A 17,402-nucleotide genomic window follows, 5' to 3' on the forward strand; every position below is an offset into this window, starting at 1 on the left:
TGGAGCTCAGTTTGATTCACTTTACCTGTACAATGTGAACAAAGTGATCCAAAATGGTTTTATCATTATCTCAATTCCAGTTGTTTCATCTGTGCATTGTGAACAGAACCCGACTGAGTTTACTTTGAATATCTATTTAGACCAAAGCATTTTAAACCAAACCTGAAGTGAACCAGATCTCAGTTTGATAACAGAATGTAATCCAAATGGATTTTACCATACTTTGTTAATATATTGATTGCGGCCCAATTAGACCTGAAATGAACCAAATCTCAATTTGATTCAATTAAGCTCTGCAGTGTGAACAAGGTGATCCGGATTGACTGTACCCCAGACCTGAACTGTAACTGGTTTCAACTTGATTCACTTAGCCTGTGCAGTGGGAATAGAGTATGGACTCCGGTCACTTTACCTTGGATTGCTATGTATTTAGGCCAAATCAGATCTGAAGTGGATTGGATCTCAATTTTGTTCACTTAACTTGTATATCATATCATCATATATCATGTTGCCATTTTATTGATAAAGGCCCAACCAAACCTGAAATAAATGAGATGTTAATTTGATTCACTTAACCTGTCCAATGTGAACAGAACCTTGTATTGAGTCCTAATCAAACTTTGAAGTGAACCTGATCTTAATTTGAGTCTCCTAATCTGTACAATGTGAACAGAAAGGAATCCATATCGACATTACCTTGATATTGTATTAACAGCCAATGAGACCAGATCTCAATTTAAGACAATGTGGTGCAATGTGAACAGAAAGTGAATGCAATTTACTTTAACTTGTGTTATTGTATAATGGCCCAATCAGACCTGAAGTGGATTGGATCTGAATTTGATTCACTTAACCTGTCCAATGTGAACAGAACCTTGTATTGGTATTGTATTGAGTCCTAATCAAACGTCAAAGTGAGCCAGATCTTAATTTGATTCTCCTAATCTGTACAATGTGAACAGAAAGGAATCCATAAAAGCCCAATGAGACCAGAAGTGGACTGGATCTGAATTTGATTCACTTAACCTGTCCAATGTGAACAGAACCTTGTATTGGTATTGTATTGAGTCCTATTCAAACAGAAAGTGAATTCCATTTACTTTAACTTGTGTTATTGTACAAAGGTCCAATCAGACCTGAAGTGGATTGGATCTGAATTTGATTCACTTAACCTGTCCAATGTGAACAGAATCTTGTATTGGTATTGTATTGAGTCCTAATCAAATAGGAAGTGAATTCTATTTACTTTTACTTGTGTTATTGTATAAAAGCCCAATCAGACCAGAAGTGGACTGGATCTGAATTTGATTCACTTAACCTGTCCAATGTGAACAGAATCTTGTATTGGTATTGTATTGAGTCCTAATCAAACAGAAAGTGAATTCTATTTACTTTAACTTGTGTTATTGTATAAAAGCCCAATCAGACCCGAAGCGGACTGGATCTGAATTTGATTCACTTAACCTGTCCAATGTGAACAGAACCTTGCATTGGTATTGTATTGAGTCCTAATCAAACATAAAGTGAATTCCATTTACTTTAACTTGTGTTATTGTATAAAAGCCCCATCAGACCCGAAGCGGATTGGATCTGAATTTGATTCACTTAACCTGTCCAATGTGAACAGAATCTTGCATTGGTATTGTATTGAGTCCTATTCAAACACAAAGTGAATTCCATTTATTTTAACTTGTGTTATTGTACAAAGGTCCAATCAGACCCGAAGCGGATTGGATCTGAATTTGATCCACTTAACCTGTCCAATGTGAACAGAATCTTGTATTGGTATTGTATTGAGTCCTAATCAAATAGGAAGTGAATTCTATTTACTTTTACTTGTGTTATTGTATAAAAGCCCAATCAGACCCGAAGCGGATTGGATCTGAATTTGATGCACTTAACCTGTCCAATGTGAACAGAACCTTGCATTGGTATTGTATTGAGTCCTAATCAAACAGAAAGTGAATTCTATTTACTCTAACTTGTGTTATTGTATAAAAGCCCAATCAGACCAGAAGCGGACTGAATCTGAATTTGATTCACGTAACCTGTCCAATGTGAACAGAACCTTGCATTGGTATTGTATTGAGTCTTAATCAAACACAAAGTGAATTCCATTTATTTTAACTTGTGTTATTGTACAAAGGTCCAATCAGACCCGAAGCGGATTGGATCTGAATTTGATCCACTTAACCTGTCCAAATGTGAACAGAATCTTGTATTGGTATTGTATTGAGTCCTAATCAAACAGAAAGTGAATTCTATTTACTTTGGGCTTTTATACAATAACACAAGTTAATCAGACCCGAAGCGGACTGGATCTGAATTTGATTCACTTAACCTGTGTAATGTGAACAGAAAGTGATCCGGATTGACTTTACTGCTATTTGCCTTAATTTGTGTGTTCAGATGAGAGGGTTGAATTCATTTCAAATGATGATATGGGAAACACCCGATAGGCTATTAGCAGGGCTTTTCCGTTTGTATGATTGTGTATGTGTCCACTGGTGACCCTAAACCTCCTTAGGGACCCCAGTATCCCCCCCTCCACACACACACACACACACACACACACACAGCTGTTAGCAATGAGCATCCCACCCCCAACTCCCACAGCTCCGACCGTCTAACATGCGTGCGTAAAAAGGCGCATTTACCGACACCGGATGGCTGGGCGGCGCGCACATTCACCGAGCCAGCGGATGAACTTGAAGTGTTTGATGGATTCACGCATCAGACACTTTGCGAAGACGAGCGGCAAGCTATCATCTCCAGATGTCCGTGCATTGGAAGAAAACACACCCACCCACGACGGAGTGACTCACGGGTTTTAAAGTAGTCGAATAAGCGGTCGCCGGTGCGGACGGGGAGATTTCTGCGTGGGGTTACCCCCGCTTCTTCCTGCTACTTAAAGCAGCTGCCAAGTGTGGTTTTTATGGGGAAGAGAGGCGTTGAGCTGGAGCCGCCACAAGGACACACAGCTGGCCACATATGGATACCAGCGCATCTCCGTAAAGTACCACACTCTTCACCAGCCCTGCCCTGAAACTCCATTCATCTCCACTCAACAAACGGAGTCCATTCCATCCACAAACGGCACTAATATCGACAAAAGAGGTTTTCAAATCACTTTTTTATTTGAAGTTTTGAAAGCTTCTCCAGCAGGAAGATGCGTCAGGAGGTGTCGAGGAGGCTTCAGATGCAGCTGGTGATGTTCTCCATACTTCTTTTTAGTTTGGGGACAGGATTTCCAAGCAGGCACAGAAATGCTGCTCACAAGGTACGTCTATTACATTATTATTAAATTACGTTATTTCAAACAATATAAGTTCAAAAACATCAACTTTAACGTCCTTCTATTAGCAGCTAATTAGCTAACCACAGTTCGCTATCTTACCTTATCCGAATTTAATCTTCAAAATAACGATAACACCTTTATTGAATTTGTGTATTATGGTTTATAATCGGTAAATTTAAATATATTGTGTGTCAAATATGTATTTAATGTTGATGTTTTGTTTATGAATGACTTCCCACATATCATCAATCATTTCGGTCGCCATTTTTAAAAATATGTTTAATTATTTTATCCCCATTTGACAAATATTTATACTCCCATTTGTTATTTTGTACTCGATTCACCTTTTCCCCTGCTAAATGAATTATTTGAGACTCAAACTCTCCCGACTGACGTGCAAACCACTATACCACCATGCCATGCAGTGCCCATTCCTCAGTAGTGTCTCCCACAGGCCTGCGATCTACCTGCGGTGGGTGTTATGTCAGGGTCTGGGAGTGGTGACATCATTTTTGTCACATTTGGATAATTGTCCATTAGCAAAAATAATTATTTGAGACTCAAACTCTCCCGACTGACGTGCAAACCACTATACCACCATGCCATGCAGTGCCCATTCATCGGTAGTGTCTCCCACAGGCCTGCGATCTACCTGCGGTGGGTGTTATGTAGGGGTCTGGGAGTGGTGACATCATTTTTGTCACATTTGGATAATTGTCCATTAGCAAAAAGCGACTAAAAACATATAGGTGTATACAATAATTCAGATTTAGCTTTAGCTAAAGGCCAACCGCTGAGCTTGTGACTTGCAATTCTCTACCAAAACACTTGAGGGCAGTCTTTTCCTTGACTCTCATTGACTAGCTGTTTAGCTTCCTGTGTAGTGTTGAACAGCGATATCCAGATTGTTGACATAGATATCAGTACATAATTTAATCTCACTGTTAGCAACAGTGATGCCGTTGTCATGTATGAAATGTGAAAATGAGGGGACCTAAAACGGAACCTTGAGGAACACCTTGGGATAGTGAGTGATTTGAAAAGTAGTTGAACAATTGAACACCGTTACTGAACTGTTTATGACGCATTTCTAAATTATTTCTGACTTATTGTTATTGAGAAGTGTTTTCATGTGGGAAAAAATGTCCTATTTATGGTAAAAAAAATATTTTTGACCAAAAATCTGCTAGTTTGCTGGGACATGAATGCTGAATCACGAATGTGCATGTATCCATTGTACCCACTTTTGTAACAGCAATACAATGATGGTGAAAATGAGGGGACCTAAAACAGAACTTTGTGGAACACCTTGGGATAGTGAGTGATTTGTGGATTTAAAAGTAGTTCTATGTCTAAATTGTCTAAAATTGTCTATGTCTAAAATTTTTCTGACTTATTGTTATTGACAAGTGTTGTGGGAAAAATGTCCCATTTTTGGTCAAAAAATTATTTTGATGAATTATTATTATTTGTTATTATTTGAAAAATTATTATTATTTGGTCAAAAAATTATTTTTGACCAAAAATTTGCAATTTTGCGGGGACATGAATGCTGAATCACGAATGTGCATGTATCCATTGTACCCACTTTTGTAACAACAATACAATGATGGTGAAAATGAGGGGACCTAAAACAGAACTTTGTGGAACACCTTGGGATAGTGAGTGATTTGTGGCTTTAAAAGTAGTTCAACAATTGAACACCATTACTGAACTGCTTGTCTAAATTCACGCATGTCTAAATTCTTTCTGACTTGATGAATTATTATTATTTTTTATTATTTGAAAAATTATTATTACTTGGTCAAAAAATTATTATTGACCAAAAATCTGCAATTTTGCGGGGACGTGAATGCTGAATCGCAAATGTGCATGTATCCATTGTACCCACTTTTGTAACGACAATACAATGATGGTGGAAATGAGGGGACCTAAAACGGAACCTTGAGGAACACCTTGAGATAGTGAGTGATTTGTGGATTTAAAAGTAGTTCAACAATTGAACGGCGTTACTGAACTGCTTATCACGCATGTCTAAATTCTTTCTGACTTATTGTTATTGAGAAGTGTTGTGTGAAAAATGTCCTATTTGTGGTCCAAAAATTATTTTTGATGAATTATTATTATTTGGGATCTAAAATGGAACCTTGAGGAACACCTTGGGATAGTGAGTGATTTACACTTCACTCATTCAATAATACTAATAAAAATAATGATACCATAGAGTATGTACAGTATATATATATAACATTTATTTTTGCCACAAGAGTGTTGCTTCATCTCTCTTGTTGGAATATGATTTACATAAATACGTCTGTCCCTCTTGGTTGCACATGGACATATTTGGATCAAAGGGTGTTTGTGTCAGGGTTCAGTTGACGTGCTTCTTGTGTGGCCTCCCATGGATGCTCTGCTGGGTCCCCTTTTACTCTCCTCATCTGTTTGACTGATGTGCGAGCACACAAAGGAGGGACGGATGGAGGAGAACAAACATGATGACTCTACCTTCACTGTGACCTACTGGGTGTGTATTCCTAAATTTCGGACGGAGAGATTAGCAGAGGAAGAAAAGGAGGGGAAGCACAGTAACGATATGCTTATGTAACCGGAATAAGGCGATCCTTGATTCTTGCGCTGCAGCTCGGGGTCAAGTGTCATTTATGTGATTGTTTACATTGGCTTTTTTTGTGTTAATGTGGAATTTCCTGTTTTGGGGAACACAAGAAGAGGCGGGTTCTTTCTCAACACCCTCACTGCCATCCTGCCATGCATTTGTGTGCCCATTTGTAGAAGATGGGTGATCAAGGGAGGGGGGTTGTTTATTGTTCTTCTGTAATGGTTTGGAAACAGCCAAGTCTTTGATATGTGCATGCCCATAAATCAGGACCCAACCCTTACTGGCCTCTTACCTGTGTCATCTTCTATGAACTTTACCCAAAGCCTCAACGCTCTCAACAGCGCTTATGTGAGTGGAGAGGACGTCTTGAGGCCAGACACACGTCCTCGACTGCATCCATACAGCGTTCCCGTTAAACACACCACATGCCGTCGGCCTTTGATCAGAAGAGCCCCTCTTCGGAGGATCAGAGAAGGCGAGGGGGGGAGGAAGAGAGGAGGATATGCAAGTGAAAGAACACAGGATCCAGATGTGTTGCAGGATGAGATGAGGAGGATGTAAAAGCATATAGCCGTCCATGTGACTACTTAGTCGTAGCGTCTGTTTCGGTGTTAGACCGTCTATGAGCGGATAGTGGGACAAGAAATAGTTACCAGGGGGGGTTTATTTACTCACCTTCAAACAGTACCCGAGTGTTTGTGTGAGAGGAGGCCTTTATTTGTACATACGCTTGTGTAAATGTGCATCTAAACACAATGCTGTCAGCTGATTGGTTGATGGAGAATTGTCGCTGCTGTGTTACAATGGGAAAGGAATGTGTCATTCGCTGACATTAGCAGTTTTTTTTATGTTGTTTCCGCAATTACTCCCTGTCCTAGGGTGTCCCTCAAGGTTCCATTTTAGTTCCCCTCATTTTCATCATTGTATTGTTTTCATTCATTCATTCATTCATTTTCTACCGCTTTTTCTTCGCGAGGGTTGCGGGGGATGCTGCAGCCTATCCCAGCTGTCTTCAGGCGAGAGGCGCGGTACACCCTGGACTGGTCGCCAGCCAATCACAGGACACATATAGACAAACAACCTATGGACAATTTGGTGTCGCCAATTAACCTAGCATGTTTTTGGAATGTGGGAGGAAACCGGAGTACCCGGAGAAAACCCACGCATGCACGGGGAGAACATGCAAACTCCACACAGAGATGGCAGAGGGTGGAATTGAACCCTGGTCTTCTAGCTTTGAGGTCTGCGCGCTAACCACTCCACCACCGTGCCGCCCATTGTATTGTTTTGAAAATGAAATTAGGCTACATCAAATTTGCAATTCAAATGCCTGCAAATTTATGATTTTTTTGACATTTTATTAAATGAAATGTTTTATAATTTTTTTATTTAAAAAAATTGTAAATACCTGATAATACAGGTAAACTATACAGAATACATGTAGCATTGTTAGAAAGCCAACAATTTTACATGTTTATGTCTTTTTTCTTCACTGATTTTTCAATGGGGGGGTGGCACGGCGGTCTAGTGGTTAGCGCACAGACCTCACAGCTAGGACACCAGGGTTCAATTCCCACCCTCGGGCCATTTCTGTGTGGAGTTTGCATGTTCACCCCGTGCATGCGTGGGTTTTCTCCGGGTACTCCGGTTTCCTCCCACATTCCAAAAAACATGCTAGGTTAATTAGCGACTCCAAATTGTCCATAGGTATGAATGTGAGTGTGAATGGTTGTTTGTCTATATGTGCCCTGTGAATGGCTGGCCACCAGTCCAGGGTGTACCCCGCCTCTCACCCGAAGACAGCTGGGATAGACTCCAGATACCCCCGCGACCCTCATGAGGAAAAAGCGGTAGAAAATGAATGAATGATTTTTCAATGCCGGTACCACCAAACATCATCACCACCGCCTCTTGATGCGTACATTTGCAGAGGGGGGCCGGCTTCCCATCATGTGTCAATCATCATGCTTGACATGCTTTCTTTTCTAAACGAGCTTGTTGTGTTTCACTTGCTTGCATTTGACCCTCCGCATAACTACTTTATGGGGCAATCACAGGCACTGAGTAGAAAGAACGTGCTGTTCTAGATGCCATAACTGTAAATCATCACCCGTTTGGTCATTAATGCAGACATTTCCTCTCTAACCCCCCACCCCCCTCAACCCCCTTCCCCAGCTACCACTGGCATATGTATGTAGGCCACAAACTGGTACAATCTTTGAATTCCAATCCTCTCATATGATTGACAGGTGATGTGTTCACAATGACACAGACATAATGATGAATGAAATTGTTGTTATTCCCATCAATTATTATTATTATTATTGTCATGCCGTTTTTGCTGTAAGGTTAAAATAAGTGGTGGTCGTAGTGACCCTAGCTTCAGGCATACACACACATGAATGACACAGGGGTCTCACGCCTCCCAGGCCCTCTCATTAAAGCTAAAAAGGATCTTTCTGGCACAGGCCCCCCTTTGTCCAAGGCCTGGATGCAATGACTGTTGTGGGAAAAAAAAAAACGAACGACACAAATGCCGGTTGGTCACTTGGCTGGTGGGACGGATGCCTCAGAGGCTCGACTGAGCAATCTGCAAAATGCTGACATTTTTCAGATTTTCTTCCATTTGTTTTTCCATTTTAATATTCTGCCGTTGTAGACTTTTTACAGTTGAGTCATCCCAAACATGAGCTAAATATCAGCAGATGTTAAACACAAATAATAAATCCTCAGTTTTAGATTAATGTGAAGATTTGTACTGTTTGCCATCAGGGTCACGGCCACCCAGTTCAGAGCGTTGGGATCCAGTACGACCCAGATGACTTGGAAAGGCAGAACCAGGTGCAAAGCATGCCAGAACCCCACAGCCACCAGAGACGGTGGTCCCACCCTCAGCACCACTCTGTGGGAGTGCTTCCTCAGCCGGAACCCGAGGAAGAGACTAAACCCTTTATCCTGGATTTGAAGAACTTTCCAGACCTGGCGAATGGTGATGTGAACTCACAAAACCCCAATATACAGGTGAGTGCTCAAAAGGGGGGGTATTATTGATATTTTGATATTATTATTGTATAATTACTGCAGATTTTTTTGTTAAATTTTATTTTTATAATGCACTGCAGGCCAATAAAAAAGGCCGCAGTTTGGACACCACTGACCCAAGAGTCTAGAAAAGTCAAGACTGCTGCAAAATCCCCCAATTTTTTGGTCATATTCAAAATAATATGACCTTTCCAGCATTAGAATTTTGTTCTCCAAGTGCATGCGTGGGTTTTCTCTGGGTACTCCGGTTTCCTCTCACATTCCAAAAACATGCTAGGTTAATTGGCGACTCCAAATTTTCCATAAGTATGAGCCAGATGCTGTTTTTTGCCAGATATGAGTATGAAAAAAGTACTTTCGTGTTTAAGGGAAATGCTCATTATATATTCAATCTTAATGCTCTGTGATTGGCCAGTCTCTTCCAAGACAGGAACTAAGCGGTGTCTTATTCGCCTATATTTCCGTTTGTTACTCGGTATAAACTTGTAATGTACGGTGCATTTGACAAGACATCACTGTGCAGGCCTGTGTTATGATGCATATTTTTTCCTTGAAATTTATTTTTTTTCTTATTCCACAAAGTAGACCCGGGTTCAATTCCACCCTCGGCCATATCTGTGTGGAGTTTGCATGTTCTCCCCGTGCATGCGTGGGCTTTCTCCGGGTACTCCGGTTTCCTCCCACATTCCAAAAACATGCTAGGTTAATTGTCGACTCCAAATTGTCCATAGGTATGAATGTGAGTGTGAATGGTTGTTTGTCTATATGTGCCCTGTGATTGGCTGGTGACCAGTCCAGGGTGTACCCCGCCTCTCGCCAGAGGACACCTGGGATAGGCTCCAGCGTGGGTTTTCTGTGGGTACTCCGGTTTCCTCCCACATTCCAAAAACATGCTAGGTTAATTGTCGACTCCAAAATGTCCATAGGTATGAATGTGAGTGTGAATGGTTGTTTGTCTATATGTGCCCTGTGATTGGCTGGTGACCAGTCCAGGGTGTACCCCGCCTCTCGCCAGAAGACACCTGGGATAGGCTCCAGCACCCCTCGCGAAAATGAATGAATGAATGAAAAAGCATGAAGAAATCCCAAATGATCACATTTCACTGCGAACTGCAAAAAAAAAAAAAAAACTACCCAAAACGTTCCTTCTTTCTCCCGACGTCCGCTGAAGCACGGCAGCATTTCAAGATGACTCAGAGACGTAATGAGAAGTAGTTGCCTGGAAGAAATGCTCACATTCTCTCCTTGAGAGGATTATTTGGCTCCCTAAATGCTCACGTCTGACTGGCTTGTTCACATCCGGTGAGTGGGGATGCCTGACGATATCGTCATCAGAGGAGGATCTCAGATGCTTCACGCACTGAAGTGGGACAACGTCACTGATGGGCTTTAGCTTTCTTCATGACGTTCAGATGAAACACCATGGACAGCTCATTGTCTAAATGAATGCACTGTAATGATGTCATGACATTAAGTACCCTGCAGGTGTCATGGAAGATTGGACTTTTAGTTGAGTTTATTTCTACTTCCTGTTCTTAATGCTGTTCCTTGAGTGTGGTGGAAGGGGGCTGGGGGGGCGCAGCTGTCTTTAAAACGGAAGCAACATCCACTTCATTGCTTCTCTTTGGACTTCTGTCACCTGTTACGGTATTCTCCTTTCCTGTTTCCACCTCCCATGGTGAGTTATTTGTTAGCCTTAGCTGTCCCTCCTCTGCACGGCGGTTGAGTGGTTAGCGCGAAGACCTCACAGCTAGGAGACCTGGGTTCGGTCCCACCCTCGGCTATCTCTGTGTGGAGTTTGCATGTTCTCCCCGTGCATGCGTGGGTTTTCTCCGGGTACTCCGGTTTCCTCCCACATTCCAAAAACATGCTAGGTTAATTAGCGACTCCAAATTGTCCATAGGTATGAATGTGAGTGTGAATGGTTGTTTGTCTATATGTGCTATATGTGATTGGCTGGCCACCAGTCCAGGGTGTACCCCGCCTCTCGCTCAAAGACAGCTGGGATAGACTCCAGCGTGGGTTTTCTTTGGGTACTCCGGTTTCCTCCCACATTCCAAAAACATGCTAGGTTAATTAGCGACTCCAAATTGTCCATAGGTATGAATGTGAGTGTGAATGGTTGTTTGTCTATATGTGCCCTGTGATTGGCTGGCGACCAGTCCAGGGTGTACTCCGCCTCTCGCTCGAAGACAGCTGGGATAGACTCCAGCGTGGGTTTTCTTTGGGTACTCCGGTTTCCTCCCACATTCCAAAAACATGCTAGGTTAATTGGCGACTCCAAAATGTCTATAGGTATGAATGTGAGTGTGAATGGTTGTTTGTCTATATATGGCGACCAGTCCAGGGTGTACCCCACCTCTCGCTCGAAGACAGCTGGGATAGGCTCCAGCACCCCTTGTGAGGATAAGCGGTAGAAAATGAATGAATGAATTTACCTTGTTATTTGGATACTTTGCGTTTTTATGTGTGAGCTTTATGACAGGCTTCATTAATCCCAATCGCCAGCATGTCCTTGCATCCTGGTGTAAGGTTAAACTAAACCCAAAACATGACAAAACGTGTCCAAATTTTTAACCACCGAGAGTCGCGTAGAGAAAACTGAAATCAGTAGCTAGGCTACCTGAACAAAACACTGACGTCCAGCTTCCAGGCCACGATGACATCATTATATATTCCTGTCCTCTTGTCTATATGCAGGTCACAATTGAGGTTGTGGATAACCCCCAGATGGAGGTGGAGATGGACCTGGCCAAGGACAATGAGTGGCTACCAGCCTCCTCCTCCTCCCCTTCGTCCTCGGTAGATTGGCTCGGAGGAAAGAAGCTTTTCTGGCCGCTTTTTTGGAGCTACACCGATTCAAGCGAAGACAGCAGCAGCCGATCAACCGTGGAGGAAACCGGTGAAGAAGACGAGGAAGATTATTCGTTGGATTACGGCAGCGAGGAGTCTTTACTCAGCGGAGTGGGCGGGGATTGGGACAGTCACTGGAACGAAGGCTGGGATCCAATCCAGACCTACTACGGTAAGTAGTACTCTTTCTTGATAAGACTTCATACAAGTCAGACATACAAGGGGGGGGGGCATTTTGGAGGTGGGATTTGGACGCGGGGCAAGCGATGGACAACAACAAAGGGATTTGGGAAGGCTGCATGACAAACAGTCCCACAGAGGCAAACAATGGCAGCGTGCGAGGCAGGACAAGCGCTCGACCGTCCAAACATTGCGGGCTATGGGAACTTTGAAGTCGACACTGGTCGTGATAGCCGCACAGGCCGGCGGCCTTTTGAAGATGGGTTCGATGCTCTCGCTAATGGCAGCGTGAGGCCGCCACTGTTCCCCCCTCGAGACAAAACAGCCCTCTCTGCTTGTGGACAATTAGAGGGCGCATTGGGAACGCAGACTGACAGGGGCCATTCCGATGGCCCTTTCATCCTTCCCCCGGGTCCCCATGGACTCCCCCTTGCATTTGAGCGGTCCTCGCTGCCCTCTGCGGCTCAGCCTTTTGAGCCGGTTCAAGAATTTCCAACGAGGGGGGGGGGGGGGGGGTGGGTTCAGCACCACTCCCATCATGCCTGAAAATGTGGTGTCAGGAAAAAAGGTGTATACACTTAAAAAACAGAACACGTTTGATGGGCTTGGCCGCCGGCCTCCTCCATCTGCGGAGAGCAAAGCTCACAAATAGAAAGTTTGGAAATTGTTGTTGTTGGAATCATGAGGGAGCAGGTACTCAAAAACATGTTTTCGCTGTAAACATCTCCCTCGGTGTGACGACATACAAGACGATGTGTTCGAGTGCTGCGCGTGGAGACGTGCCAGCCCGAGAGGCAACAATGCCCATTAAGTGGTCACTTCTAAGGACTTAGAGCGCATAAATCAAGGATGTCTGCCATAGCTTCTTCTGTAATTAAGACGCTCCTGAGACCTCATTCCCGTATGGCCGCATGGCGAGCTGGCAACGCCCGCGTACTCAAAATTGGGTGCGTGCTACACCCAAGCTGGTATTTCTGCACCCACTTTTTGCCTTTAATCAAGAGTGGCTTGTTTTCAGTGTTATTAACGCCACAAGAAAACGTGGCGCAGACGTGGACGGCCGCAGCGCAGCGTCTCTCTCTAATTTCACTGCAGGCCTCTTAAAAAGAATTTGGCTAAGGTTAGATCAAGAGGAAAATGGTCACTTATATGGAATGAGACAGCCTGGAAAGTCTGAGCGCATATTCCCGGGTTACAATGTTGAAGTGCACGCTGAGTTCAATTGCGACACAAAATTCTAACTTCTCCGAGTTCACGATCCCTATAAATCCTTTGAAGACGCTTGTTTTTAAACTGGCCGACGGCTGTTTGTGTAAACCCCGTCCACGCTTCATGTCTTCTCTCGTATGCGCTGCATGTCAGCGTGGAAATTATATTGTAGATCAAACTTCAAATGGAGCGGCACGGCTACCGTTTTGTCTGAGAGCGTGTGTGTCTCGCTGATTCCCGCAGAGAAGGACACCGATGAGTGGACCGCCTGGTCTCCCTGCTCAGTCACATGCGGACCCGGCGAGAGGAAGAGGACCAAGTCTTGCGGCTACTCGTGCACTCTGACCGAAGCCTCAAAGTGTGACCTGGAGCCTTGTCCCGGTGAGTTCACCACACCGGATGACCGAGATGCAAAACGCTTCAACGCTACTTTTCTCTTCACAGGGGAAGTCAACACGGTGGCTGAGCCGTTTCCTTTTGACATGGAGAACGGCACTGAACCGTTCGGAACGGGTGAGTTATTTCTAAGACTTAACCTTCTTCATCCAACTTACAGTACGTATATGTGGGTACTGTATATAATGAATATTCAAATAATAGGATAAAGTCGTAAATTAATGTTACAGGCGTTGCCTGAGACAGCTATGAAAAGGGCCTCGGGCATATGTAGGGGCGGGGTAAGGAAGGCGGAAGTGAGAAGGTTCCAGACATGCTAATCTGTTGGTGATCGAATGCTTTATCAATAAAAAATTTCCCTCGGACACGATGGCACGTAAATTTTTTTCACAGAAATTTCAGAGTTTTTTGGCAAATTTACGGAAACACAATTGCACATTTACAACTTTTTTGTAAAATGTGCTACTTTAATTTACTATTAAATATATTATAATTTAATATAATATAATATATATATAATTTAATATAATAATCTCATTTAATGTTAGTAATATTGTGACATTTTCTCATAAATTTTGACTTTTTTTGTTTTGAATTTTTTTTTTTTTTTTTTGTAAATTGTAGAAAATAAAGTCCTAAATTTACACTTTACTATATTTTTGTTGTAAATTTATGACTTTATTCTTGTAAATTACAACTTTTTTTGACATAAATTTACAACTTTTTTGTGAATTTATGATTTCATTCTTGTAAATGTACAACCTTTTTCTCATAAATTTAAAATTTATTCTTGTAATATTAGGACATTTTTCTCATAAATGTTTGACTTTTTTGTGTGAATTTATGACTTCTTTGTTTGTAAATTCAAGACAATAAATTTCTAAATTTGTACTTTTTTTCTTTTTTTTTGTGAATTTATGATTTTTGTGGGGTGTTTGGAAATTTACTATATTTTTTTTGTAAATTCATGATTTTATTCTTGTAAATTTACGATCTTTTTCCCATAAATTTACATGTTATTCTTGTAATATTATGGCTTTTTTCTCATAAATGTTTGACTTTTTTGTGTGCATTTACGACTTCTTTGTTTGTAAATTCAAGACAATACGTTCTAAATTTTTCCCTTTTTTCTTTTTTTTGTGAATTTATGATTTTTTGGGGGGGTTGGAAATTTATTATATTTTTTCCTTGTAAATTCATGATTTTATTCTTGTAAATTTACAATCTTTTTCTCATAAATTTACATTTTATTCTTGTAATATTATGACTTTTTTTCATAAATGTATGACTTTTTTGTGAATTTATGCTTTTTTTGTACTAAATTTTCAACTTTATTCACAAAATCCCTTATTTTGTCAATGTGACCTCCATACTTTTGTGTTAAAAAACAGCCTATTTTTGAAGAATTGTATTATTTTACCAAAAATCTGCGAATTTACGAATGTGTGGGGATCCACTGCATACAAATAATTGTCTAAGGCAGCGAGCCGTTGCCGTGGTTTGAGGCGCACGTGTTCAACAGACCACCAAGTGTGACGCTGATGATGTCATCCTCCCTCCAGATGTGGACAGCTGTGAAAAGTGGCTCAACTGCAAGAGCGATTTCCTGCAGCGATACCTCCATCAGGTGTTCCTGGAGCTACCCAGCTGCCCTTGTTCCTTCCCGTCGGAGGTGGCGTACACGGTGGTCAGCGTCTACGACGACACTCACGGACGTACCTTCCGATGGCGTGACGCCAGCGGCCCGAAGGAGCGCCTCGACATCTACAAACCGTCGGCCCGCGGCTGCATCCGCTCGGCGCTATCCGGCGACTCGTCCACGCTGGCGGCGCAGCACTGTTGCTACGACGACCGTGGCCGGCTCATCACGCGCGGGAAAGGCGCCGGCATGCCCAACCTGATCAGCACCGAGTTCTCACCCGAGCTGCACTTCAAAGTGGACGTGCTGCCGTGGATCCTGTGCAGGGGGGACTGGAGCCGCTTCCACGCCGTACGACCGCCCAATAACGGCCTGAGCTGTCCACAGAACCCCCACGAGGACGTGTTCATGAACGAACTGGAGGAGGCCAGAGAGTACTGACGGACCGCGGCCATTTTAGAAATCATGTACTCTTTGTCTAAAGCATGCGGCAGCCATTTTTCATGCATTACCAAGAGAAAACCTTCCCCTATGTCCTCACATCAGGCGCACCTGAAGGGACCCAATGGCACAGACCTACTCCAGTCCAACAATGCTGCTACACTCAATTTCTCCTAAATACTTCAGCGGGGCATTCAATGACAAAAAAAAATTATGAATGAAATGTTTTGGAATTGGGCGGCGCGGTGGTCGAGTGGTTAGCGCGCAGACCTCACAGCTAGGAGACCAGGGTTCAATTCCACCCTCGGCCATCTCTGTGTGGAGTTTGCATGTTCTCCCCCCGTGCGTACTCCGGTTTCCTCCCACATTCCAAAAACATGCTAGGTTAATTAGCGACTCCAAATTGTCCATAGGTATGAATGTGAGTGTGAATGGTTGTTTGTCTACGTATATGTGCCCTGTGATTGGCTGGCGACCAGTCCAGGGTGTACCCCGCCTCTCGCCCCGAAGACAGCTGGGATAGGCTCCAGCACCCCCCTGCAACCCTCGTGAGGATAAGCGGTAGAAAATGAATGAATGAATGAATGATTTGGAATCAGGTCCAGAACGATAAGCTAAAGGTTGTGATTGTGTGAATAGCTAAAATAGCATTCAGGCAGCCATGTTGTTTGATTACCAGGAGAAAACAAGCATACCTGTCAACCGGGGACACTTCCCATTTTAATACTTTCCCGTACTAAAAAAAAATTTCCGTAATATTTCCCTTCTTTTCAAATGCAAATGTTGACAGGTATGCCAAAGAGTTGACAATCAGTGATCAGTGATCCTTTTAGTCTCTATGGTGCAAATGTAGTCCAACAAGGTTCTATCAGTCAGTCAATGTGTTTGGAACACATTCTCAGGGGGACTCACAAAAGGGACCAGAAAAAAAGTCATCCATTTACTTCGCTGATAGATGATGCTGACTCGTGGCGATTCGAAAAAAATGATGTTCTTACTCACGGCGCATACATACCTGTCATGGACAGAAATTCTAGGCGCAGCTAAGATGTTGACGGAGTCCGGTTCGGGGGGCCTTAGAATCTCATCTCTGCTATTTGCAGATCATGTGGTTCTTATGGCCTTCAGCGTTTAACTGCGACGGTTTGCATCTGAGTGTGAAGCATCTGGGATGAGACTCAGTACCTCCAAAATCTGAGGCCATGGTTCTCAGTCGGAAAAGGGTGGAGTGCCCCCTCCGGGTTGGGTATGAGGTCCTTCCCCAGGTGGAGGAGTTTAACTATCTTGGGGTCTTGTTCACGAGGTGGACAGACGGATCGGTGCAGCCTCGGCAGTAATGCGGTCGCCGTACCGGACCGTCGTGGTGAAAAGAGAGCTCAATCGGAAAAGGGTGGAGTGCTCCCTCCGGGTTGGGAATAAGGTCCTGCCCCAGGTGGAGGAGTTTAAGTATCTTGGGGTCTTGTTCACGAGGTGGACAGACGGATCGGTGCAGCCTTGGCAGTAATGCGGTCGCCGTACCGGACCGTCGTGGTGAAAAGAGAGCTCAGTCGGAAAAGGGTGGAGTGCTCCCTCCGGGTTGGGAATAAGGTCCTGCCCCAGGTGGAGGAGTTTAACTATCTCGGGGTCTTGTTCACGAGGTCGACAGACAGATCGGTGCAGCCTTGGCAGTAATGCGGTCGCCGTACCGGACCGTCGTGGTGAAAAGAGAGCTCAGTCGGAAAAGGGTG

The 17,402-nt window shown here is 43.3% G+C and overlaps 1 protein-coding gene across 1 annotated transcript; it reads left to right on the forward strand.

Moving 5' to 3' along the window:
- The first annotated feature begins 2,645 nt into the window (after window positions 1-2,645).
- On the forward strand, window positions 2,646-15,820 carry ism2b (isthmin 2b). The gene is made up of 6 exons (XM_058073100.2): window positions 2,646-3,280; window positions 8,688-8,936; window positions 11,658-11,982; window positions 13,443-13,580; window positions 13,644-13,712; window positions 15,158-15,820. The coding sequence occupies exons 1-6, from the start codon at window positions 3,170-3,172 to the stop codon at window positions 15,673-15,675; spliced, it is 1,410 nt and encodes a 469-aa protein (XP_057929083.2). The 5' UTR covers window positions 2,646-3,169; the 3' UTR covers window positions 15,676-15,820.
- The last annotated feature ends 1,582 nt before the right edge of the window (window positions 15,821-17,402 follow it).

Source organism: Doryrhamphus excisus, linkage group LG11, assembly GCF_037039965.1.
Source record: "Doryrhamphus excisus strain RoL-2023G ecotype Guam linkage group LG11, RoL_Dexc_Guam_v1.1, whole genome shotgun sequence".
NCBI classification, from domain to species: Eukaryota; Metazoa; Chordata; class Actinopteri; order Syngnathiformes; family Syngnathidae; genus Doryrhamphus; species Doryrhamphus excisus.

Excerpts from the sequence above, each read along its gene's own strand:
- ism2b (XM_058073100.2), top strand. The coding sequence starts at position 3,170 with ATGCGTCAGGAGGTGTCGAGGAGGCTTCAGATGCAGCTGGTGATGTTC. Across the intron at positions 3,281-8,687 it reads ACAGAAATGCTGCTCACAAG|GGTCACGGCCACCCAGTTCA; the intron begins GTACGTCTATTA and ends GTTTGCCATCAG. Across the intron at positions 8,937-11,657 it reads CACAAAACCCCAATATACAG|GTCACAATTGAGGTTGTGGA; the intron begins GTGAGTGCTCAA and ends GTCTATATGCAG.